General features: G+C 43.8%; 1 protein-coding gene and 1 long non-coding RNA gene across 3 annotated transcripts; one reads left to right on the top strand and one right to left on the bottom strand.

Moving 5' to 3' along the window:
• Positions 1-865: 865 nt before the first annotated feature.
• LOC109896087 (zinc finger protein 703-like) lies at positions 866-4,454 on the bottom strand. Its single transcript, XM_020490318.2, has 2 exons — positions 3,704-4,454; positions 866-2,891 (listed from the first exon to the last, which is right to left on the bottom strand). The coding sequence occupies exons 1-2, from the start codon at positions 3,953-3,955 to the stop codon at positions 1,404-1,406; spliced, it is 1,740 nt and encodes a 579-aa protein (XP_020345907.1). The 5' UTR covers positions 3,956-4,454; the 3' UTR covers positions 866-1,403.
• On the top strand, positions 3,898-25,747 carry LOC116374817 (uncharacterized). Of its 2 annotated transcripts, none has more exons than XR_004210753.1 (2): positions 3,898-4,004; positions 25,371-25,747. It is a non-coding gene; the product is annotated as an uncharacterized LOC116374817 (long non-coding RNA). The 2 variants fall into 2 exon arrangements; XR_004210754.1 differs by lacking the exon at positions 3,898-4,004 and adding an exon at positions 21,068-21,273.
• Positions 25,748-26,624: the final 877 nt, after the last annotated feature.

Genomic DNA, 26,624 nt, shown 5'->3' with positions numbered 1-26,624 from the left:
TTTGTGTAGCAGGGCCATCCGTCAAACAGGGAGGGGAGCCAGGGTCAGCAACCCTCCAGTCATTATCGAAATCCCACTGACCCAGCGGCCACTCAGTGACAGCCAGCAAGCCACAGTGCTGCTGAGACTGCTATTCTGGCCCCCTAACAAACAAGCATCAGCAATTAAACCCTGTCTTGCACTCCCAACATTGTGGTGGAGGTAGAGGGAGAAGGAGAGGAAAGAGGGATAGTAGTCTTTAGTAAGAAGCTAAATATGATCTGCCTTCTCTGGGACAGTGTGAAATCCCATCAACTGTTATTTATTCTGAATTATTACATATATCCATATAGCTGTAGCATATCACTAAATTACAACTATACTTGTCCATAGAACTGCAACAGCTAAATTACATTAATATTTGAATAGTTAAATTGTTTACTAAAATAATTTAGTACAATTTAGCAAAAAGATAAATGACCCCCTTATAACCCTAATGAAAACTAGTTTTATAGTGTCACAAGTTATGACACAATATAAGCATTTCAATAAAACAACTTTAAATGCAATCAAGTACATGTTTTAAAACCAAATAAGACCTTTCCCTGTCAGATGGGCAGCACTGCCATCGGTGTGTCTTTATTTCGTTTGAATGAATCTCATCCTCTTTCAGTGACAGTCAGCAACTCCAATGGGCTGACTCGATAACACTTGAAAATTGTTTGCATCGTCGCTTATGTACAAATACTAAATAAATGGCAATTTATCAAGACTATCATCGTGACATTACATTTTCCATCAGTCTGAATAGAAGAAGAAAACAAACAGCAGAGATGGAAAGACACAGAAGCAAAGAACAAATGTAGGCTTATTTCTCCAGAAAAAAACACAGTCCATCTTTGCCATTGTGAAAAACTTTATTTAAAGAGTGTATGATAGGCATAATAACAATATATTTAAAATATTTTTTTTCCAATTAGAATACTTATGAACAATTAATTTGGATAGTAAACTTCCCCCAAGTTTGAATGCCAAGCGCTCAAGTGAAAAATAAATACATGTTTTCAGTCCTGGGAGGGAGCAAAAAAAATATACAAAAAAAAATCAAAAACCAATCCGAAATCCCACAATCTCATCCAATCAAATTCAAGCTCCTTTCTGTTCCCAGGCAGGTGTCTGGCCCACACACCAATGTCTCTGGGCCTTTACTGCTGGCCAGCCATCACCACTGGGTCTTGCCATTGAAATGCCATTCAGAATCCTGTGGCTAACAGGTGGTATTCCAGGCAGGCATGGTAAGGCCCCCTTGTTCTGGCGACTGGCGAGGACCCCTCCTGTCCAGACGGGGCCTGGTCCATCCATCCACTGTGCATATTTGAGGTGTCCAGCTTGTGCCTGTTCTGTTGTCGTTGTGTCCTCAGACGTCACTGGTAGCCCAGGGTGGAGGCTGAGCCTAGTCTCTGGCTGTAGATGGCATAGGGGGAGTAGTAGGGCGAGGACGCCTGCAGTGAGTGCATGGGCAGGCCTGGGGTTCCGGGCAGGTGGGCCTTGCTGTAGGGGTGGTAGCGAGCCAGGCTCAGGCCAGGTGACCCCCGCAGGGAGAAGGAGCTGGGCAGAGTGCCGGGGCTGCCGGGTTGGGGAAGGTGGAGGTGGCAGGAGGCGGCTGAGGAGGGGTAGGCAGATAGGGGCTTACTGTCCAGCCCACCAGTTAGAGCTGTGTGAGTACGCAGGTGGGCCAGCAGCTCCTCTGACGTGGAGAAACGTTTGTCACACGGCCCTCCTACTGACACCCAGTTACAGGCATGTGGCTGGGGCTCGTTCTGCAGCATGTAGCCGTAGGTATAGAGTGGGTGGGACAGGGTGGGGGTGGTGGAGGATAGAGAGCTGGGGTGGAGGGAGTGAAGGTGGTGTGATGGGTACATGATTTGGTAACCTGATTTTAGAGAGGAGGGGTCATGGACACATGTATTGCAGTTGCTTCCCCCTAAATGGGGGTGGTTGGGGTAAGTCAAACAGTACGGGTCCCTGCATAGACCCTGCATGAGGGAAGGAGGTGAGGCCCCAGTGAGGGGGCTGGAGCTGGGGTGCTTTCCTGGGATCCCCATCCCTAGACTAGACTTGGTATGATCCATGAACTGAGATGGGTAGCCTGCATAGGCACCCACTATGGAGCCATGGTAACCCATGGAGGAGGGGGGCATGGGGAAGATTGAATGGCTTGGTTTGAAGGGGGAGACAGGGGCGATGTGTCCGGAGCCTAGCCCAGACTGAGAGGACTGTGAGTCAGCCTTGCTCTCCGGCCGCGGGCTGCTAGCGGAGCTGGCATTGCTGGAGTTGGCGATAGCCCGCATGTGACTGGAGTTAGCTAGCTGGGCCCCATCCAGTTTCTCCTTACTGTGATCAGAATCTTTCTTCCCTGTGCTGCTGTCTGAGCTGGCCTGGTCCGAGCTCACAGGCTTGTTGTCTATGTGCAGGGCCTGAGAGTGTGATGTCTGCTGCTGTGTGGAGGGGGACTGGGTCTGTCTGTGGGACTGGCCTTGGGAGTGCAGGGGAGGGGAGGTGGAGCTGGGAGAGGTGGAGTGTGGGGGGAAGGACGGGCAAGAGCCACTGCTCCCAGATCCACCACTGGGCACCCTGAAGCCAGCTTTGTCTGTAGCACCCTTGGTCACCAACCCATCCTTGCGGCATTCCCCTCCGGCCTTGTTGTAAGGCTTGAAGCTGGACTTATCCTCCAGGGACTGGTGTTGGTCTCCAGACTTGTGGCCAGAGCTGGAGGAGCGTCCGGATGGCTCCTTGTCACTGAGGCTGATGGAGGAGAGGGAGCCCAGCTTGGATGAGGAGGGGGGGTCTGGTTTGCCGATCTGTGAGCAGGTCTGAGCCAGCAGGGCCAGAGGACTCTTCTTAGCATCCAGCTGAGGGGGCGACACAAACAGAGGCAGGATGAGAGCACCGCCACGTTAAAGTACTCTATAATCACACTCTATACTGGTCTTACATTGGATGGTAATTCGGTAACTATTCTGTAATTTTTTTCTTCGATTTTGTTCTGAGTGTATAGTATGTCCACTATAAATATATTTTAGCCAGTATAATTTAATAGGCCAAATAAAATGTCCATCCAATAAACAAGGTGCAGTAAAATGCGTTGTAAATGTTAGTAATAATTTAGCCCATGAGTCATATATATCTATTCGCAGAGGGAAGGAGACATCAATCTGCCCAAAAGTTTTATTTCCCTGTGTTTGCCCTATGAAAAAATCCTTAACAGAAAGAGCGAAAGCGAGAAAAATGTATGACTGCAATGTTGGCACGGGGTAAATAGCATCTGTTCTATTTGGGAAAAACGAAGGAAACGATTGAACTATTTCTGTTTACATATTTTACAGACAATTACACACAATATATGAGAGTATCAAATCAACACACTGGCCTATTTATGTAACCTCAATAACTCAAGAATAACTCAATAATAGGCTACTCATTTGAAATATTAATTTCATAATCTAGTTTGTTGGGTCACTTGAAAGGTAAAATAAATATACACTGTATTGTAATGTAGACGAATTAGTTACAATGTTATGCGTAATTTGATGCGTAGGCTAATACATGAGTAATCTTGGAAACTACGTGGGATATTTATAAATATTTGTAAATAATTCCAAACATTAACACGGTCGAGGATGATCGAAGAATTCGACAGTTCTAGAAAATGTGCTTTGCTTACCTCAATGCTTACTGGCGCGGACGTCAGGGGTTGGAGATACTCTGGGTGTAGCAAGATGCTACTGTGAGTGCTCAACATCTTTAGAATCCGAATAGGCAGCCTTCTAGCCTGGCGTGTTGGATCTGAGGGAGAAGGTACGGAAACCAGCTGTATTTTAGTTCCTCTCGGGAGTGAATTACAACGGTCGTTACCGGTACGCTCAGGGGACGGACTGCGTAAATGCGCGTCAGATCCACGGGGAGAATTGTTCATCTGGATCGGGGCGGCGCAGAGTTCGGGCGATGGCAGGGAACGTGTTGTTGTAAGTAGAAATACATTTATGAAAACAACATATGATGCACAAATCAATAATCAAGCATAAGTACTCGGTCTGTTTTAATCCAAATATACCAACAGTAGCACGGGTCTCATGAATCAGTTCAAATTATTGTCTTTATAGAAGAAGAATTCTCTCAAATGTCAACATTCCTTGACCCAATCTTCCTTCCTTTCAAAATACTTTCCTTGGATTGGACAATTACATCCGTCCGTCTTGTAAAAGAGGAATGGAGCAGAAGGATCATCTGTAGTCAGTTATCACCAGAAAATAATAAACATGGACAAGTGTAAATATAATATCCCCGTAGACGATACGGTCAGGCTTTCCTGTCGCTGTCCCACTGTCTCTCTGTTCACACAACAGCTAGTACCATGCTCATTTCACATACTAAAGACCAAACTAAGGAGGCGAATTTTTTAAGCAAGAAACCGCTGTCCAATCGCGAGTTCGCGCATTCGTAATAAGGGGATCGGCTCTCCTTGTAGAGGCGCGGCCTGCCTGTGTCCACACCCCTACACTCTCCTTGGCAATGTTTTTAAATATTGCATAATATATAGACATGTACTTTTATGATAACTGAAATTTAAGTCACTTTTTATGTCAATAAAAAACGATCTCTACCATAGATAGTTCATACCCACACAACAAGCTGATGGTTTGCTTTAGATGTCATTTGTTATATAGCCTATACCCATTCCCCTTGTAAATTAGTTCATTCAATTCGAAATAACAGCACTATGTTCATGTCTGGGTACAATTCTGGAATGTTAATTGCCTTTATTGCATTACTGCTGGCTGAATTGCCAATTAGGTAATTTAACTAATCTAATTACGCAATGAATTGGATGTATTATTTGAAAATTTTCCCTGACGGATGCAATTATAATCTGTCTGAAATAAAGAAACTGTGATGCTCTGGCTACTCTGCTCCTCCATTGGTCATAAATCATGTCTGGCATGATAGTTCTAATTTCTGTCCCAAGTAACCACATGGTGCCATGTCACCTCCCGTTAAAAGGCCATCTAATACATGTCATCGTCTCCATTTAGGTGAACAATTTGAATGTCACACTTGTCTAGAGGTGCCTGTCATGACAACACAATATCAACTGTCTGACAGTAACACAGCAAAAAAAACTAAAAACATATTCAACCAATATTATCCAATCAAATACTGATTAATCATGTTATGTGAACTTATGTGACAACCATCAACATCAACATTTTTTTTGCCTCATTCAAACATAAAAAGGACAACTATTCCTCCATAAATCTAGTTTGTAATCTCAGGCCCAGTTGAAATGAGGAACAACTCATCTTGTACCAGCTGTGTGTGTTCTATCTTCCTAAACAACAGCTGGGAGTATATACCTGTTCTGTTTTAAACAAAACAACACTGTTAATTTAAACCAATTACACTGAGAGAAATGTAGTCTAGCTGACATACTCAATGACTCAAGAGAACAATAAATAAGGGCCTTTTTCTGTGCTGCTTATGTGTCATAATGGCCCATTACAAGCTTGATAAGCTCTGTCACACTTTCCATGTCCCATTATTAATGGTGCTGTCAGCAGAGTAGTCCTTGACTATAACGACGAATGCCATTTATCTTTAGTTAAGAGGAAAGGCAGTGGGATGCTGGCTGGCTGGGGGATGGATAGATGAAGTCACTTCTTCTGCCTCACTCAACAGGATCGCTGTTTGACCTGTCATCATTAGGCTTAGCCGTCACTTATCACCTACACAGTGCAGTGAACGCTTGAATAACCTGCCCAGATCCAAGAGCATGTGAATGCAGATGTACAAGGGGTTAAGTGTGATGTGATCTTTGTTTTCAATGTGTCTCTCTGTGTGTGCTTGTTTTATTCAACCATGCGATGAAAGCTGTACAAATAGATGAAGATTGGTTATAATGTTCATGACACAAAGCCAATTCAAATGTAGGTTAGGCCACAAAGCATGCAGAATAGAAATAACTTCAAATCTATTTTTATTCAGTGTCTAGTGCTGATCTAAAACATTCAAGAAATTTCATGAGGAAACGTGCCATGCGTATAACGCAAGTTATTCACCGATATACGTGTAACTCAGTCCTCCATTTGCAAGGGGGTCAGTTGGTTAAGAGAAAGGGTATATTTTGGGCGTGTGGGTTTAAAGAAGGGGTGGGGGGGGGGACCTGGAGGAGGACAAGAGAGGAAAAAGACACAAAGAGCGAGAGAAAGAAACAAGGGGAGGGCTGAAACAATGGGGAGCAGCTCCTTTCATGTTTTGCATTGAAGTTGGGCTGGTTACAGCTGTTGTGGCATGTTGGTGACTGATGGCCATTTCCTGTTGTTGATATTTAAGGGGTGGGTTTCCCATCAAGAGGGCGCTCTGCAGTAGAAATCTCTTCGGCCGGCCCTGGAAGCATTTGCCTTTGCATGGCCATATCAAAGCAAGAGGTCTTTACTAGAACAGCAGCCTAACAAAACACCCTGTCCTGTGTCTAGGGCTACACGGCTAGGCAACGGAGACTAGAGGACCCCACAGACATCCTCTGTCTTCGATCGTGTGATTTACAGACCCACTGAGGCATGTAATGGAAGCCTAGGGCGGCAGGTAACCTAGCGGTTAAGAGGGTTGGGCCAGTAACTGAAAGGTTGTTGGTTGGAATCACTGAGGTGACCTAAGGGAAAAATCTGTTGATGTTCCCTTGAGCAAGCATAATAGCATCTGCTAACATGTAAAATGGCTGGCCTTATTTGTGAAAAGGTTGGTGTTTGACTCACTTGAGTTTAGTGATATACAGAATTGTAGACCTACTTCTTGTAAGAGTAAAATAAAGTTTGAGGCACATGAGGATGTTCATTCTCAATTGACCTCTGGTGTGATCGTTAAGTTATAAAGGAAGATGCTGTAGTTCAGCCCATATTTCAAATGGTTTTCAGACCATGTCCATTTCTATAGCCCTCTGATTCGATCAATGGAGCGTAAATGGAGAGAAACCACTGACTGAGTGTAGTTTACTGTCTGCATCCCAAATGGCCCCATATTCCCTATATAGTGCACTACTGTTGACCAAAGCCCCATTTGTATTTGTATTTATTATGGATCCTTATTAGCAGCTGCCAAGACAGCAGCTACTCTTCCTGGGGTCCAACAAAATTAAGGCACTTAAACAATTGAACAAAATGTATAATACATGTACAACAGATTTCACAACACACTAAGTATGTGCCCTCAGGCCCCTACTCCACTATCATATATCTACAACACAAAATCCATGTGTACGTACGTGTGTGTATAGTGCATATGTTGTTGTGTGTGTGTGTATACATGTGTCTGTGCCTATGTCTGTGTTGCTTCACAGTCCCTGCTGTTCCATAAGGTATATTTTTTATACACTTTTTAAAATTAATTTTAGTGCTTGCATCAGTTACTTGATGTGGAATAGAGTTCCCTGTAGTCATGGCTCTATGTAGTACTGTGCTCCTCCCATAGTCTGTTGTTGACTTGGGGACTGTGAAGAGACCTTTGCTGGCATGTCTTGTGGGGTATGCATGGGTGTCCGAGCTGTGTGCCAGTAGTTCAAACAGACAGCTCAGTTCATTCAACATGTCAATACCCCTCACATATGGGCTCTGGTCAAAAGCAGTGCACTAAGTACGGAATAGGGTGTCATTTGGGATGCATCTACTGTAAGCTGCAGGCACAGAGAGGAGAATGATAAATGGTCTGAGGGGCAGTGGAGGAGAAATGAATGTAAATAACTCCTATTTAATTATCTGTGTGTGACTTATGGGGTGTGTGGAATGGGAATACAGGCCTGAGGCTGGGGCTTTGCTGCTCTAGCCCCGTCTGTGTTCTCCAGGGTGAATAAGACTTTCATAGGGTGTAGCAGACATTACATTTAGGCCTCAACCTCTTAACAGAAAAGGAGCAAAGTAGGCAACATTCCACTCTGGACAAATAGTTTAAAAATAAGGATTTTTGATTGGTTCTGGTTTAAAACATCAGTATCTACATACAGGGTTCTCTCACAGACACTCTCTCTCACACACACACACTCAGAGCAACACGCACACATGCACAATAAGAAGTGGGATATTTACATATTTCTGGTACAATATAATGTATCTATTGTGCTCCACATGGACAAAAAAAACAGGAATAGTGGGTGAAGAACCAGGGAGAACAGACTAACTGACGGACTTCCAGACCCCGTCTGACTCAAATCAGGTTGTCCTACATTGTTGTGTGAAATTTCAGCTGACATCAAAAGGTGTTTTTGCAATGGTCCAGAGAAGGCATTTGATAGAAGTACAACCGAGGCATTCACAGCACTTGGCTTTGCGTCCCAAATAGCACACCATTCTCTATACAGTGCCCTGGTCAAAAGTAATGCACTATAGAGAATAGGGTGCCATCTGGTGCGCATACTTGGTGCAAATGAAATCTCCTGCACATTCCTCCCAGCTACCACATGTGATTCCTTGGAAGTTGTGGGAACATACGTTTTTGGTTTCCAATTGGGTGTGTGAATTAAGCCATACTTTTATTGAACGGAAAAACTACGTTTTTTTTATCGTTCTGAGAATGGAAGTGAACATTTGACCTGTTCTGGGAACATACATTTTTGTTTGCAAGGAGATTCTGAGAATATTTTACTATGGTTCCCTGAAAGTTTTCCTGGGAGGTTTTATAAATGTTCTGAGAATGGAAAATATTGGTTATTTGAAAGTAATTAAATAACGTTTTAAGAAAAAATGTCAATAAGAATTGCAATAACACTGCTAGCTTTGGTTAACTGTTTTGAACTCCAAGCACAATTGCTTAGCCAATAATCATGCAAACACATGTATTTATTATAGTGGCACGGCCTCAGTGAGCTTCAAACCTATTATCTTCTGTTCTCTATCCATGGAATTAATACACTGTGCCACCAGGATGGAGCTAGAATGCCATGTTTTTTTTTACTTATACAAAGCTATTCATTTTAGTCTAGTCAAACAGATCACATTTCAAAGGAAATAAATAAAATCAAAATCAAATCAAATTTATTTATATAGCCCTTCGTACATCAGCTCATAACAAGGACAAATTAAGTTCAGGTGTGACCAATTAGTGGGCGCTACCAAAAAACCTGAAAACAGGATAGAGTTTTGTTGATGCCGAGAAAGGAATGTATATGTTAAATAAAATTCTTAGAACCTTACTAAATACTAAATGAAATTCCTACCTAAGAAACATATGGTTCTTAGAATGTTATGTGCTGCTAGCTGGGTGTCTTGCACAATGTATATCTTCATTGATCCTTCCAGTATTTTCCCATTATATCAAAATAATGAATAGGATATGCAGAATAAATACTAATAACTAACAGGCTGCAAGCAGTATTATTGTGCTATTTATTGTGCTATTTATCCGTCGTCAGATGCTAAAATACATGTCTCAATGAACAGCCACAGCCTAACCCTAGATAAAAATGTATTACATACTTTAGGAATAGTTAGAATTTTCTCCCACTCAAATAGTGGTAGTAGTAATGTAGCCATAGTTGTGTTATGATGCCTACAGTACCAGTCAAAAGTTTGGACACACCTACCTATTCAAGGGTTTTCTTTATTTTTACTGTGTACAGTAATAGTGAAGACATCAAAACTATGAAATAACACATATCGAATCATGTAGTAACCAAAAAAGTGTTACACAAATGAAAATATATTCTATATTTTATATTATTCAAAGTAGCCACCCTTTGTCTTGATGAAAGTTTGCACACATGGCATTCTCTCAACCGGCTTCATGTGGAATGCTTTTCCAACAGTCTTAAAGGAGTTCCCACACATGCTGAGCACTTATTGGCTGCTTTTCCTTCGCTCTGCGGTCCAACTCATCCCAAACCATCTCAATATTGCTTCCATGTTGTGCTGCTGCCATGTGTTGCTACCATGTTGTTGTCATGTTGTATTGCTACTATCCTGTATTGTCATGTGCTGCAACTATGCTATGTTGTTTTCTTATGTCTCTCTTTATGTAATGTTGTGGTGTCTCTCTTGTTGTGATGTGTGTTTTGTCCTATATTTGTTTTTGTATTTTTTAAATCCCAGCCTGTCATTATGAATAAGAATATGTTTTTAACTGACTTACCTAGTTAAATAAAAGATCATATAAAACAAATACAAATGGAAAAAGGTTGGGTGATTGTGGAGGCCCGGTCATCTAATGCAGAACTCCATTACTCTCCTTTGCGCTCCCACTAAGCGCAAACCAAATGGGATGGCGTATCGCTGCAGAATGTTGTGGTAGCCATGCTGGTTAAGTGTGCCTTGAATTCTAAATAAATGTCCCAGCAAAGCACATCCACACCCTCATACCTCCTCCATGCTTCACGGTGGGAACCAAACATGCAGAAATCATCCGTTAACCTACTCTGCCTCTCACAAATTCACAGCGGTTAGAACCAAAAATATCAAACTTGGATTGATCAGACCAAAATACAGATATTCACCAGTCTAATGTCCATTGCTCGTGTTTCTTGGCCCAAGCAAGTCTCTTTTTATTATTGGAGTCCTTTATTTATTTATTTTATTTTTATTTCACCTTTATTTAACCAGGTAGGCTAGTTGAGAACAAGTTCTCATTTGCAACTGCGACCTGGCCAAGATAAAGCATAGCAGTGTGAGCATACAACAAAGAGTTACACATGGAGTAAACAATTAACAAGTCAATAACACAGTAGAAAACGAAGGGGGGGTCTATATACAATGTGTGCAAAAGGCATGAGGAGGTAGGCAAATAATTACAATTTTGCAGATTAACACTGGAGTGATAAAAGATCAGATGGTCATGTACAGGTAGAGATATTGGTGTGCAGAAGAGCAGAAAAGTAAATAAATAGAAACAGTACGGGGATGAGGTAGGTGAAAAGGGTGGGCTATTTACCAATAGACTATGTACAGCTGCAGCGATCGGTTAGCTGCTCAGATAGCTGATGTTTGAAGTTGGTGAGGGAGATAAAAGTCTCCAACTTCAGCGATTTTTGCAATTCGTTCCAGTCACAGGCAGCAGAGTACTGGAACGAAAGGCGGCCAAATGAGGTGTTGGCTTTAGGGATGATCAGTGAGATACACCTGCTGGAGCGCGTGCTACGGATGGGTGTTGCCATCGTGACCAGTGAGCTGAGATAAGGCGGAGCTTTACCTAGCATAGACTTGTAGATGACCTGGAGCCAGTGGGTCTGGCGACGAATATGTAGCGAGGGCCAGCCGACTAGAGCATACAAGTCGCAGTGGTGGGTAGTATAAGGTGCTTTAGTGACAAAACGGATGGCACTGTGATAGACTGCATCCAGTTTGCTGAGTAGAGTGTTGGAAGCCATTTTGTAGATGACATCGCCGAAGTCGAGGATCGGTAGGATAGTCAGTTTTACTAGGGTAAGCTTGGCGGCTTGAGTGAAGGAGGCTTTGTTGCGGAATAGAAAGCCGACTCTTGATTTGATTTTCGATTGGAGATGTTTGATATGAGTCTGGAAGGAGAGTTTGCAGTCTAGCCAGACACCTAGGTACTTATAGACGTCCACATATTCTAGGTCGGAACCATCCAGGGTGGTGATGCTAGTCGGGCATGCAGGTGCAGGCAGCGACCGGTTGAAAAGCATGCATTTGGTTTTACTAGCGTTTAAGAGCAGTTGGAGGCCACGGAAGGAGTGTTGTATGGCATTGAAGCTTGTTTGGAGGTTAGATAGCACAGTGTCCAAAGACGGGCCGAAAGTATATAGAATGGTGTCGTCTGCGTAGAGGTGGATCAGGGAATCGCCCGCAGCAAGAGCAACATCATTGATATACACAGAGAAAAGAGTCGGCCCGAGAATTGAACCCTGTGGCACCCCCATAGAGACTGCCAGAGGACCGGACAGCATGCCCTCCGATTTGACACACTGAACTCTGTCTGCAAAGTAATTGGTGAACCAGGCGATGCAGTCATCCGAAAAACCGAGGCTACTGAGTCTGCCGATAAGAATATGGTGATTGACAGAGTCGAAAGCCTTGGCGAGGTCGATGAAGACGGCTGCACAGTACTGTCTTTTATCGATGGCGGTTATGATGTCGTTTAGTACCTTGAGTGTGGCTGAGGTGCACCCATGACCGGCTCGGAAACCAGATTGCACAGCGGAGAAGGTACGGTGGGATTCGAGATGGTCAGTGACCTGTTTGTTGACTTGGCTTTCGAAGACCTTAGATAGGCAGGGTAGGATGGATATAGGTCTGTAACAGTTTGGGTCCAGGGTGTCTCCCCCTTTGAAGAGGGGGATGACTGCGGCAGCTTTCCAATCCTTGGGGATCTCAGATGAGATGAAAGAGAGGTTGAACAGGCTGGTAATAGGGGTTGCGACAATGGTGGCAGATAGTTTCAGAAATAGAGGGTCCAGATTGTCAAGCCCAGCTGATTTGTACGGGTCCAGGTTTTGCAGCTCTTTCAGAACATCTGCTATCTGGATTTGGGTAAAGGAGAACCTGGAGAGGCTTGGGCGAGGAGCTGCGGGGGGGGCGGAGCTGTTGGCCGAGGTTGAAGTAGCCAGGCGGAAGGCATGGCCAGCCGTTGAGAAATGCTTATTGAAGTTTTCGATAATCATGGATTTATCAGTGGTGACCGTGTTACCTAGCCTCAGTGCAGTGGGCAGCTGGGAGGAGGTGCTCTTGTTCTCCATGGACTTCACAGTGTCCCAGAACTTTTTGGAGTTGGAGCTACAGGATGCAAACTTCTGCCTGAAGAAGCTGGCCTTAGCTTTCCTGACTGACTGCGTGTATTGGTTCCGGACTTCCCTGAACAGTTGCATATCACGGGGACTATTCGATGCTATTGCAGTCCGCCACAGGATGTTTTTGTGCTGGTCGAGGGCAGTCAGGTCTGGGGTGAACCAAGGGCTGTATCTGTTCTTAGTTCTGCATTTTTTGAACGGAGCATGCTTATCTAAAATGGTGAGGAAGTTACTTTTAAAGAATGACCAGGCATCCTCAACTGACGGGATGAGGTCAATGTCCTTCCAGGATACCCGGGCCAGGTCGATTAGAAAGGCCTGCTCACAGAAGTGTTTTAGGGAGCGCTTGACAGTGATGAGGGGTGGTCGTTTGACTGCGGCTCCGTAGCGGATACAGGCAATGAGGCAATGATCGCTGAGATCCTGGTTGAAGACAGCGGAGGTGTATTTGGAGGGCCAGTTGGTCAGGATGACGTCTATGAGGGTGCCCTTGTTTACAGAGTTAGGGTTGTACCTGGTGGGTTCCTTGATGATTTGTGTGAGATTGAGGGCATCTAGCTTAGATTGTAGGACTGGCGGGGTGTTAAGCATATCCCAGTTTAGGTCACCTAACAGAACAAACTCTGAAGCTAGATGGGGGGCGATCAATTCACAAATGGTGTCCAGGGCACAGCTGGGAGCTGAGGGGGGTCGGTAGCAGGCGGCAACCGTGAGAGACTTATTTCTGGAGAGAGTAATTTTCAAAATTAGTAGTTCGAACTGTTTGGGTATGGACCTGGAAAGTATGACATTACTTTGCAGGCCATCTCTGCAGTAAACTGCAACTCCTCCCCCTTTGGCGGTTCTATCTTGACGGAAGATGTTATAGTTGGGTATGGAAATCTCTGAATTTTTGGTGGCCTTCCTGAGCCAGGATTCAGACACAGCAAGGACATCAGGGTTAGCAGAGTGTGCTAAAGCAGTGAGTAAGACAAACTTAGGGAGGAGGCTTCTGATGTTGACATGCATGAAACCAAGGCTTTTTCGAACACAGAAGTCAACAAATGAGGGTGCCTGGGGACATGCAGGGCCTGGGTTTACCTCCACATCACCCGCGGAACAGAGAAGGAGTAGTATGAGGGTGCGGCTAAAGGCTATCAAAACTGGTCGCCTAGAGCGTTGGGGACAGAGAATAAGAGGAGCAGGTTTCTGGGCATGGTAGAATATATTCAGGGCATAATGCGCAGACAGGGGTATGGTGGGGTGCGGGTACAGCGGAGGTAAGCCCAGGCACTGGGTGATGATGAGAGAGGTTGTATCTCTGGACATGCTGGTAGTAATGGGTGAGGTCACCGCATGTGTGGGAGGTGGGACAAAGGAGTTATCAGGGGTATGAAGAGTGGAACTAGGGGCTCCATTGTGAACTAAAACAATGATAACTAACCTGAACAACAGTATACAAGGCATATTGACATTTGAGAGAGACATATAGCGAGGCATACAGTAATCACAGGTGTTGAATTGGGAAAGCTAGCTAAAACAGTAGGTGAGACAACAGCTAATCAGCTAGCACAACAACAGCAGGTAAAATGGCGTAGACTAGGCAACGGGGCCAACAGATAAAACAAACAAGCAGAATGGAGTACCGTGATTTATGGACAGTCCAGCGTGCATCAGCTATGTAGCCAAGAGATCAGTGTCCAGGGGGCAGCGGTGGATGGGGAAGGGAAGCTGGACTGGCGAGTGTTATCCAGGTTAAAAAAACGAACAATGACTAAATAGCTTGTAGCTAGTTAGCTGGTTAGCTTCTGGAGGTTCTTGAGTGTGTTCTAAAAATAAATAAAAAATAATAGCGATTCCGTATCACATTGGGTGAGGCAGGTTTCCGGAAGGTATAAACAAATTAAAAGTCAAAAGAGATAGAAAGTAAATATGGGTCCGGTGGGCGTTTGGGACGCGGCGATTCAGGCGGTTAGCAGGCCTGTGCTAACAAGCTTTAGTGGTTTCTTTGCAACCATTTGACCATGAAGGCCTGATTCACACAGTCTCCTCTTAATAGTTGATGTTGAGATGTGTCTGTTACTTGAACTCCGTGAAGCATTTATTTGGGCTGCAATTACTGAAGCTGGTAACTCTAATGAACTTATCCTCTGCAGCAGAGGTAACTCTGGGTCTTCCTTTCCTGTGGCGGTCCTCATGAGAGCCAGTTTCATCATAGCACTTGATGGTTTTTGAGACTGCACTTGGAGAAACTTGAAAAGTTCTTGAAATGTTCTGTATTGACTGACCTTCATGTCTTTAAGTAATGATGGACTGTTGTTTCTCTTTGCTTATTTTATCTGTTCTTGCCATAATATGGACTTTGTCTTTTACCAAATAGGACTATTTTCTGTATACCACCGCTACCTTGTCACAACACAACTGATTGGCTCAAATGCATTAAGGAAAGAAATTCCACAAATTAACTTTTAACAAGGCACACCTGTTAATTGAAATGCATTTCAGGTGACTACCTCATGATGCTGGTTGAGAGAATGCCAAGTGTGCAAAGCTGACATCAAGGCAAATGGTGGCTACTTTGAAGAATCTCAAATATATTTAGATTTGTTTAACACTTTTATGGTTACTACATGATTCCATATGTTATTTCATAGTCATGATGTCTTCATTACTATTCAACAATGTAGGAAATAGTATTCATAAAGAAAAACCATTGAATGAGTAGGTGTGTCCAAACTTTTGACTGGTACTGTACATGTTTGGTTATCAGAAATATGTAAAGGTTAAACAAAAAAATCTAAGGTTAAACTTTTTTTGTTTAACCTTTATTTAACTATGCAAGTCAGATAAGAACAAATTCTTATTTACAATGACCGCCAAACCCGGACGACGCTGGGACAACTGTGCGCTGCCCTATGGACTTTTATTGTAACAATATCCTACTCTTCCCATGCTCACCTGAGAGATATTCATGTGATTGACAATAAATCTAAAAATTCAGTTACAATAAAATGGTCATAGACTGTCAATAATAAGCAACATTTATTCCCACAAGGCAGGCAGTATGAGTGTATAGGCCTAAACCTATATGCCAACAATCCAGACCTGCCTACCACATCCGAATCCCGCACATTTAGTTTTCTTTCATGCAATTCCTGCATCATCGTCGTGTTCGTGGGAGAAGGAAGGGAAAAGTTCGGTCATCACAGAGTTACCTGTCAGTTATCGAGATCCGGAGTGAGAGGGGGCCTTGTCGATCGCCCTGCCTTTCATGTGACGAAGGATGGAGATGCTCAATTAAAAGCCTATCAATGTGTAAGTAAATCAGTCTTGTTACATCAAACAAACGGTTATTGCACTGGACCGCCCCCCCATTAATCTCCTAGCGTGTTGCTTTCCAACCCTGGGCCATGACTGCCGCAGTGAAATCCCGGGATGGAATAAAAAAGGAACTTCTCCATTTTACAAATTCATTCCATATCCTCTTGAGGAAACAGATATATAACATAACTGTTTGGGTTGATAATAAAAACATGTCACCTAGAAGAAAATGTGAAAAATATAGTTATTTATATTTTAAAGTAAGTGCAAAATCGTCCTCTGTATTGGTCATTAGGATGTAAATATATATATTTTTATTTTACTTAACTAGCAAGTCAGTTAAGAACAAATTCTTATTTTCAATGACTGCCTAGGAACAGTGGGTTAACTGCCTGTTCAGGGACAGAACGACAGATTTGTACCTTGTCAGCTTGGGGGTTTGATCTTGCAACCTTCCGGTTACGAGTCCAACGCTCTAACCACTAGGCTACCCTGCCGCAAATATGAAATGAACATTACAGTCAATGGGTACAGTAGATGAAAAATATAGTTGCTGTATCGAGGTTTCCACCAAGGGACATTTCTTGATAACCTTGTATTTAGCTCTAATTTAAGGCGATATTTTTTTAGAACTATTCCTGAGATATTCACTTACTAGAAACTTCCGGCGCCGACAGAGATGGCCGCCTCGCTTCGCGTTCCTAGGAAACTATGCAGTTTTTTTGTTTTTTTTTGTGTTATTTCTTACATTGATACCCCAGGTCATCTTAGGTTTCATTACATACAGTCGAGAAGAACTACTGAACATAAGAGCAGCGTCAACTCACCATCAGTACGACCAAGAATATGACTTTCGCGAAGCGGACCCTGTGTTCTGCCTTTCACCCAGGACAACGGAATGGATCCTGGCCGGCGACCCCAAAAAACGACTTTGAAAAAGGGGAAAACGAAGCGGTCTTCTGGTCAGACTCCGGAGACGGGCACATCGTGCACCACTCCCTAGCATTCTCCTCGCCAATGTCCAGTCTCTTGACAACAAGGTTGATGAAATCCGAGCAAGGGTAGCATTCCAGAGGGACATCAGAGACTGTAACGTTCTTTGCTTCACGGAAACATGGCTCACTGGAGAGACGCTATCGGAGACAGTGCAGCCAGCTGGTTTCTCCACGCATCGCGCCGACAGAAACAAACATCTTTCTGGTAAGAAGAGGGGCGGGGGCGTATGCTTTATGGTTAACGGGACGTGGTGTGGCCAAAACAACATACAGGAACTCAAGTCCTTCTGTTCACCTGATTTAGAAATCCTCACAATCAAATGTAGACCGCATTATCTACCAAGGGAATTCTCTTCGATTATAATCACAGCCGTATATATTCTCCCCCAAGCAGACACATCGATGGCTCTGAACGAACTTTATTTGACTCTTTGCAAACTGGAATCCATATATCCGGAGGCTGCATTCATTGTAGCTGGGGATTTTAACAAGGCTAATCTGAAAACAAGACTCCCTAAATTTGATCAGCATATCGATTGTGCAACCAGGACGGGAAAAACCTTGGATCATTGCTATTCCAACTTCCGCGACGCATATAAGGCCCTGCCCCGCCCTCCTTTCGGAAAAGCTGACCACGACTCCATTTTGTTGATCCCTGCCTACAGACAGAAACTAAAACAAGAAGCTCCCACATATTCTTTATCCCCTTACACTTGTGTCTATAAGGTAGTAGTTTTGGAATTGTTAGCTAGATTACTTGTTGGTTATTACTGCATTGTCGGAACTAGAAGCACAAGCATTTCGCTACACTCGCACTAACATCTGCTAACCATGTGTATGTGACAAATACAATTTGATTTGATTTACTAGAAACAATTTGAAAATCAAACTCACAAAAATGATCATTAGTAATTGCACACACTTCTTTTAAAATGTCCATCAAATGTGCTAATTTTGACAACACCAATTTTTTAAAGAACCAGGGAGATTAAGTTATCAACGTCACACCCCCACACACGTGATATAATTGAAAAGCCCCAATTTTTTCTCAGAGGGACAACAGGTCTTAAAGCTGCAATATGTAACTTTTTGGGAGACCTAACCAAATTTACATAGAAATGTGAGTCATAGATCTGTCATTTTCTCTGAAACATGTCTAAAAAGCACTAGATCTGTTATGTTTTCATGTTACAATCTAAAATAGATTAAAATGTTTTTTTTCCCCTCAACAATCTACACACAATACCCAATAAAAAACGGAAATATGACATTTACATAAGTATTCAGGCCCTTTACTAATTACTTTGTTGAAGCACATTTGTTAGCGATTACAGGTTCGAATCATCTTGGGTATGATGCTACAAGCTTGGCACACCTGTACTTGAGGAGTTTTCCCCCATTCTTCTCTGCAGATTCTCTCAAGCCCTGTCAGGTTGGACTTCACTGCACAGCTATTTTCAGGTCTCTCCAGAGATGTTCGATCAGAACAGGACATTCAGAGACTTGTCCCGAAGCCACTCCTGCGTTGTCTTGGCTTTGTGCTTGCGGTTGTTGTCCTGTTGGAAGGTGAACCTTCGCCCCAGTCTGAGGTCCTGTGCGCTCTGGAGCAGGTTTCATCAAGGATCTCTCTGTACTTTGCTCCGTTCATCTTTCCCTCGATCCTGACTAGTCTCAAAGTTCCTGCTGCTGAAAAACATCCCTTGAGCATGATGCTGCCACCACCATGCTTCACCGTATGGATGGTGCCAGGTTTCCTCCAGACATGATACTTAGCATTCAGGAGTTCAATCTTGGTTTCACCTAACCACAGAATCTTGTTTCTTGTGGTGTGAGAGTCCTTTAAGTGCCTTTTGGCAAACTCCAAGCGGGCTGTAATGTACCTTTTACTGAGGAGTAGTTTGGCCACTCCACCATAAAGGCTCTTGGTCACCATCAGGTTCTTGGTCACCTCACTGACCAAGACCCTTCTCCCCCGATTGCTCAGTTTGGAAGAGTCTTGGTGGTTCCAAACTTCTTCCATTTAAGAATGATGGAGGCCACTGTGTTCTTGGGGACCTTCAATGCTGCAGACGTTTTTGGTACCCTTCACCTGATCTGTGCCTCGACACAACCCTGTCTCGGAGCTCTACGGACAATTTCTTCAACCTCATGGCTAGGTTTTTGCTGTGGGACCTTTCCAAATCATGTCCAATAAATTGAATTGACCACAGGTGGACTCCAATCTAGTTGTAGAAACATCTCATGGATGATCAATGGAAACAGGATCCACCAGTTCAATTTCGAGTCTCATAGCAAAAGGTTTGAATACTTATGTAAATAAGGCATTTCTGTTTTTTATTTTTTATACATTTGCAAACATAAAAAAAACAGTTTTCACTTTGTTATTATGGGGTGTTGTGTGTAGATTGATGAGGAACATTTTTTATTTAATCCATTTTAAATGAGGCTGTAATGTAACAAAATGTGGAAAAAGGGAAGGGGTCTGAATACTTTCCGAATGCACTGTATGAACAGATCCAGATGGACAATCATTGAAGATTCACAATTACATTTAATTTTGCCACTAGTCACTATAATTAATTTGTTACTGTAAGGAAGCAATTTGCTTAAAAAGCAAAACAATAAAAATATGCTTTCCAAACTTCTTCCATTTAAGAATCATGGAGGCCCGGCTGTAATTCATAGTGGGCCCGGCTGTAATTCATAGTGGGCCCGGCTGTAATTCATAGTGGGCCCGGCTGTAATTCATAGTGGGCCCGGCTGTAATTCATAGTGGGCCCGGCTGTAATTCATAGTGCCCCGGCTGTAATTCATAGTGGGCCCGGCTGTAATTCATAGTGGGCCCGGCTATAATTCATAGTGGGCCCGGCTGTAAGTGGGCCCGGCTGTAATTCATAGTGGGCCCGGCTGTAATTCAGACTGGAGATGAATACATGAAAGTGAAGGAGTCCTATACATCACCCTAACCCCCCTCTACGGCCATGTGTGCCCCAGAAAGTCCCATGCATCCGGCTGTTTGTCATTGGAGCGTGCATGTGCATTCTCATTTGTAACTCTGAGTTAATGGCTGTGGGCCAAGCTGACACTTATGAAATATTTCCCCTGCTGACCCCGGCTACTGCTGCAGTCCAACCATTAATCCTCGCTCCACAGACAGACAGAGAGGAGTTGGTGGTGGTGGTGGGGGGGGGGGTCTGTGTGTGTGTGAGAGAGGAGATTCCAACATCAGCCTTCATATGTGAGGCCTCCACATAACATAACATAACACAACACCAACAGCTCGGCTATAGCAATCAATACTTGTATTGATTACTGGGAGGATATGTAGCTGTATCATTTCCCCCCTCACATCTCTGCTGTCTGATTCTCCACTTCATCTCTCTTTTTTGTGTTCTTGCATCTCCATTTTTATCCAGTTGATATGTTTTGTCCTTCCTTCCCCGGTTCAATGCATGTGCACAGCACCCCAATAACTTGGCTAAGTTTGGGCCTATAAAGGGTTATTTAGTTGCAAGGAGCGAGAGCAAGCTGCTTCTGCAGGGCCTGCCAGAAGGTTACAATACCGGTGCCTCCTAAGCTACACAGAATACAAGGACACACACACACAGAGAGAGAGAGATTAATGCGTTTCAGAACGAGGCTGAAAATACATCATATCATCTTTAATGGGTACACATTTCTGCAGCCGTAAATCAGCATTTATAAATAGAAAAACCGGGTGAAATATGGCGTTGTATATTCCTCTCAATGACACTTTTACAAGCCCTCCCTGCAGTATAAAGGCATTGATTGCTATTTCAAAGTACCATGTTAGACCCAATACTGAGTACAACCAGCTGTCACAGTGGAGGGAGAGGGAGAGGGAGAGGGAGAGGGAGAGGGAGAGGGAGAGGGAGAGAGAGAGAGAGAGAGAGAGAGAGAGAGAGAGAGAGAGAGAGAGAGAGAGAGAGAGAGAGAGAGAGTGAAGGAAGCGAGAGGGCAGGAGGGAGAGGGAAAGCGAGAGGGCAGGAGGGAGAGGGAAAGCGAGAGAAGGAAAGTGAGAGGGCAGGAGGGAAGAGAGAGAGAGCGAGAGAAGGAAGCGAGAGGGAGGGAGAGGGCAGAGTGGACTTATGGCTCTGGCAAATTTGGGGCCTTTTTTCAGAGCCGTTCAGAGAGTCAAATTATTGGACTGACAGCCCATCCCTTTGGTGAAGGTGAAAATAAGAAAATGAAAAGGTACCATGTGTTTGTGTGTGTGGAAATGAACTATTCCTTCTTGTCTTTGTGTAGCTAATTCAGTATATATCTCCTTGTTCTGACAAACTCTGTTCATCTCTCCGGTTCTCCCCCTCTCTCTCTCTCTCTCTCCCTCTCTCTCTCTCTCTCTTGTCTTCTGTGGTGTGTACTTTGTTACTTTTATGAGAGCTTTGAGCTTATGAAGCATGCTATAACTATTTGTGCTTCCACTGTGTGACCTATTCTAGTCCTGCTATAAACCAGGTGTAAGTAACGTGTGTCTCTCTCTGTGAGCCTGGAGATGGCTAGGCTGATTTCAATATTGTCGATTACACTAGATATGATGGGAAAACACAGAGAACACAGACTATTACTATTTTCTTATGGAGTTGCTTATGGTCGGTGTCCTTGGTGTTTTTTTCATTATCTGTTGTAAATCAAGGCTCTCTGGATTCCGTCTGAGACCTCTCTATCTCTCTTTCTCTCTGTCTCTCACTCTTTCTCTCTGTCTCTTTATTTCTCTCTCTCTCACTCCCCCTCTCTTTGTCGCTTTCTCTCTGTCTCTCACTCTCTTGCTCCCCCTCTCTCTGTCTCTCTCTTCCCCCCCCCCCTCTTTATCCCATCTCTCTCTCTCTCTCTGTCTCCCTCATTTCTCTCACTCACTCTCTTGCAGCACTGGTCAGTCTATTAAAACCTATTCTGGACTCTTGCCACCGGCACATCATTTATTTTAGCTGGTGTCGAGAAGAATTATTGTTGTGTAAATCCTCAAGCCTTTTAGGAGATCAAAGTTCCAAGACATAAATCAAATTTCCTTAGTCCAATAGTCTCAGTCTCTCTCTCACACTCACTCATACCAACACAGAGGGTTGGAAAAAAAGAGAGAGCATTCACCATGTATGGAGGCGAGGGAGGCTCTGCAGGCCTCCCTAGCTATCGCTCACTTCTTTCTTCAGGCTCATGAGGGAATACTTCAGGCCTCATCCTTTCCTCCCTCCATCTGTCTCTCATTCGTCATTCCTCTGTTTGTACTTTACACCTCCACCGTTCACACTCAATCACTCCAACAAAGTACCAGAAACAATCACTCTTCTCTATTTTCTCTGCTTTTGCTCTCTCTCTTTTATTTTACAGCATAAATGTTTAACTTCTATCCCTCACCCACAACTCCACTTTCCCTCCTCATTCTTCCTGCTTCTCCCCCTCTATCTCTCCTCTTATCTCACTGCTTTATCTTGGTAATATCCCCACGTCTCCCCCTCTATCTCTCCTCTTATCTCACTGCTTTATCTTTGTAATATCCCCACGTCTCCCCCTCTATCTCTCCTCTTATCTCACTGCTTTATCTTTGTAATATCCCCACGTCTCCCCCTCTATCTCTCCTCTTATCTCACTGCTTTATCTTTGTAATATCCCCACGTCTCCCCCTCTATCTCTCCTCTTATCTCACTGCTTTATCTTGGTAATATCCCCGCGTCTCCCCCTCTATCTCTCCTCTTATCTCACTGCTTTATCTTGGTAATATCCCCACGTCTCCCCCTCTATCTCTCCTCTTATCTCACTGCTTTATCTTGGTAATATCCCCGAGTCTCCCCCTCTATCTCTCCTCTTATCTCACTGCTTTATCTTTGTAATATCCCCACGTCTCCCCCTCTATCTCTCCTCTTATCTCACTGCTTTATCTTGGTAATATCCCCACGTCTCCCCCTCTATCTCTCCTCTTATCTCACTGCTTTATCTTTGTAATATCCCCGCGTCTCCCCCTCTATCTCTCCTCTTATCTCACTACTTTATCTTTGTAATATCCCCACGTCTCCCCCTCTATCTCTCCTCTTATCTCACTGCTTTATCTTTGTAATATCCCCACGTCTCCCCCTCTATCTCTCCTCTTATCTCACTGCTTTATCTTTGTAATATCCCCGCGTCTCCCCCTCTATCTCTCCTCTTATCTCACTGCTTTATCTTGGTAATATCCCCACGTCTCCCCCTCTATCTCTCCTCTTATCTCACTGCTTTATCTTGGTAATATCCCCGCGTCTCCCCCTCTATCTCTCCTCTTATCTCACTGCTTTATCTTTGTAATATCCCCGCGTCTCCCCCTCTATCTCTCCTCTTATCTCACTGCTTTATCTTTGTAATATCCCCACGTCTCCCCCTCTATCTCTCCTCTTATCTCACTGCTTTATCTTTGTAATATCCCCGCGTCTCCTAGGAAAAGGTGTTTAAAAGGAGCCGGGGAGGGTGCTGTGGTGGACATGTATCTGTGCAGGCTGGCAGGCTGAATGGACTGGTTTTGTAAAGAGAGATTTACTGGCAGTTTGACCTGGTCCCAAATGACACCCTACTCCTTATATAGTATACTAATTTTGACCAGAGCCCTATGGACCCTGGTCAAAGTAGTGCACTAAATAGGGAATAGGGTGCCATTTGAGATGGAGCAATGCTGCACAGGATGGATGACTTCTCCTGGTGTCTGGCTGCTCCTTTATTGAGCACTAAATAAAACAAGAGGAGGATTTAAGTCTTCATCAGATCAAGTTTAGGAAAGAGAGAGAACTGAAAATACTGTAATCAAGTGAGGCGGTCTCTTTCTCTTCCTCTGCTGCATAAACTTCATCCCTTAGGCCAATCCATTACTTGTTTAGGTGCTTTAGAAGCAGCACAGACTAACTCACAGAGTTAATTCCTTTCCTTAGAGTTTCTCACTGCTGGTATTTGTCGTCAACCTCAGTCACTTCAGGCGTCTCTTTACTGGAATATCCAATTGTATGTGGAATATTTCCCCATTGTGATGAATAATGTGTGTATTTTATTTCCTTTGGAGTTATGATAAATTATGATGTAGTTCCAGCAATGAGTTTTTCTTTATTGGGATACAAAAATGACTTTCTTATTTCCATTTGATTTAATTATCTTAAATCACTGCTCTTCATTTTGCAATGAAAACCATTGAACATGAATGGTCTAAATGAGAATGGTGCGGCTTAGAATTGACATTTTCTTGTAGAGTTGAAGCACACTGAGCCTCCATAACACAGTGGAGTGCTGCGTGTTATCATGACATCCCTTCACTGTGCTGTGCTGGGGAGTCTCTGCTGCTTTTTGATGTGTGATCCGGAAAACCTGGCTTGCACCGGTTGGCAGATTGTGTCAGCAAGCAAAGCAGGCATATGTGCAGGGAGACAACATTTTTAAAAAGGGGGTTAGTGATAAACTTGTGAAGGATTATCTGCCATTTGCCGGGCCCAGTGATGTGCTATCAAAACGGATTTGGTGGAAATGGAATGTCAGAAAGGAAGATGACGGAAGGGAGGGAACCGGGTGAGGAGGAGGGGGGGACAAGGGGGAGGGTGTCATACAGGGAGCATTTAGTTTTCTGTTTCATTTCTTGTCTTCCTTTACTGACACCCTCCTCCCATTAGTTGTGTGTCACTCACATCTGTACTTGCCGAGCAAATACTGTGGAATGATTGGAGCTGTCAGTCAATGTAATTTGTTGCGGAGAGAGAGAGAGAGATTTTACCACATTACACCCCATTAACAACTGTGGGATATGCGCGTCAACAGCAACCTTGGGAAAATCCTCTGCCTTAACAGCAGACTCGTACATTCCCTCAGTGAAAACAATTTACTGAGCAAATGTCAAATAGGCTTTTTTACCAAATTAGACCACGTATTCACCCTGCACAACCTATTTTTTTTATTTTGCCTTTATTTAACTAGGCAAGTCAGTTAAAAACGAATTCTTATTTTCAATGACGGCCTAGGAACAGTGGGTTAACTCCCTTGTTCAGGGGCGGAACGACAGATTTGTACCTTGCCAGCTCAGGGATTCGATCTTGCAATTTTTCGGTTACTGGTCCAACGCTCTAACCACAAGGCTATCTGCTGCCCCTAATTGACAAACAAACAAACCAAAACAAATGGAAAGTCTTCTCATGCTTTGTTGATTTCAAAATGCTTTTGACTAATTTTGGCATGAGGGTCTGCTATACAAAGTGACGGAAAGTGGTGTTGGGGGAAAACATACCACATTTAAAAATCCATGTACACAAACAACAGGTGTGCGATTAAAACACACATGTTTCTTTCCTCAGGGCCATGTGGTGAGAGAGGGATGCAGCTTGAACCCCAACATCTTCAACATACTGTCACGAATCCCGCCGAAGATGGTGCCTCTTCCTGTTCGGGTGGCGCTCGGCGGTCGTCGTCGCCGGCCTACTAGCTGCCACCGATCCCCTTTTCTGTTTCATTTAGTTGTGTCTGATTAGTTGCACCTGTTTTGTGTTTAGGTTGTGATTGTGGGCTATTTAAACCCAGTAAGCCCGTGGGCTTGTTTCTCTGTTGTTTTGTGGATGTGATATTTTCTGTATTTCTCCGGACTGTTTGTGTCCTGTTGTTGGGCCGGTCATTGTATGCGCCTGGTGTTTTGGCGTGACCTACTTTTCTCCGGAATAAATACAGTTATCCTTTACCATCTGCTCTCTGCGCCTGACTCCGCACCCACTACTCCTAGAAGTCTCTCTGCGCCTGACTCCGCACCCACTACTCCTAGAAGGCGTAACAAGTTGAAGTCGGAAGTTTACATACACTTAGGTTGGAGTCATGAAAACTAATTTTTCAACCACTCCACAAATTTCTTGATAACAAACTATAGTTTTGGCAATTCAGTATTGACATCTACTTTGTGTATGACACAAGTAATTTTTCCAACAATTGTTTACAAACAGATTATTTCACTTTAATTCACAGAATCACAATTCCAGTGGGTCAGAAGTTTACATACACTAAGTTGTCTGTGTCGTTTAACAGCTTGGAAAATTCCAGAAAATGATGTCATGGCTTTAGAAGCTTCTGATAGGCTAATTAACCGTGCTTCACAGTTGGGAGGTTGTTCTTCGGCTTGCAAGCCTACCCCCTTTTCCTCCAAACATAACGATGGTCTTTATGGCCAAACATTTCTATTTTTGTTTCATCAGACCAGAGGACATTTCTCCAAAAAGTACGATCTTTGTCCCTATGTGCAGTTGCAATCCATAGGCTTCCTCCTTGCTGAGTGGCCTTTCAGGTTATGTCGATATAGGTGTCGTTTTACTGTGGATATAGATACTTTTGTACCTGTTTCCTCCAGCATCTTCACAAGGTCCTTTGCTGTTGTTCTGGGATTGATTTGCACTTTTCGCATTAAAGTACGTTCATCTCTAGGGGACAGAATGAGTCTCCTTCCTGAGCGGTATGAAGGCTGCGTGGTCCCATTGTAACGCTCGTCTTCCTCCTCTTCTGAGGAGGAGTAGCAAGGATCGGAGGACCAATGCGCAGCGTGGTAAGTGTTCATGATGAATTTATTAAAC

Source organism: Oncorhynchus kisutch, linkage group LG8 (assembly GCF_002021735.2).
Source record: "Oncorhynchus kisutch isolate 150728-3 linkage group LG8, Okis_V2, whole genome shotgun sequence".
NCBI classification, from domain to species: Eukaryota; Metazoa; Chordata; class Actinopteri; order Salmoniformes; family Salmonidae; genus Oncorhynchus; species Oncorhynchus kisutch.
This window is presented reverse-complemented; position numbering and strand designations above follow the sequence as displayed.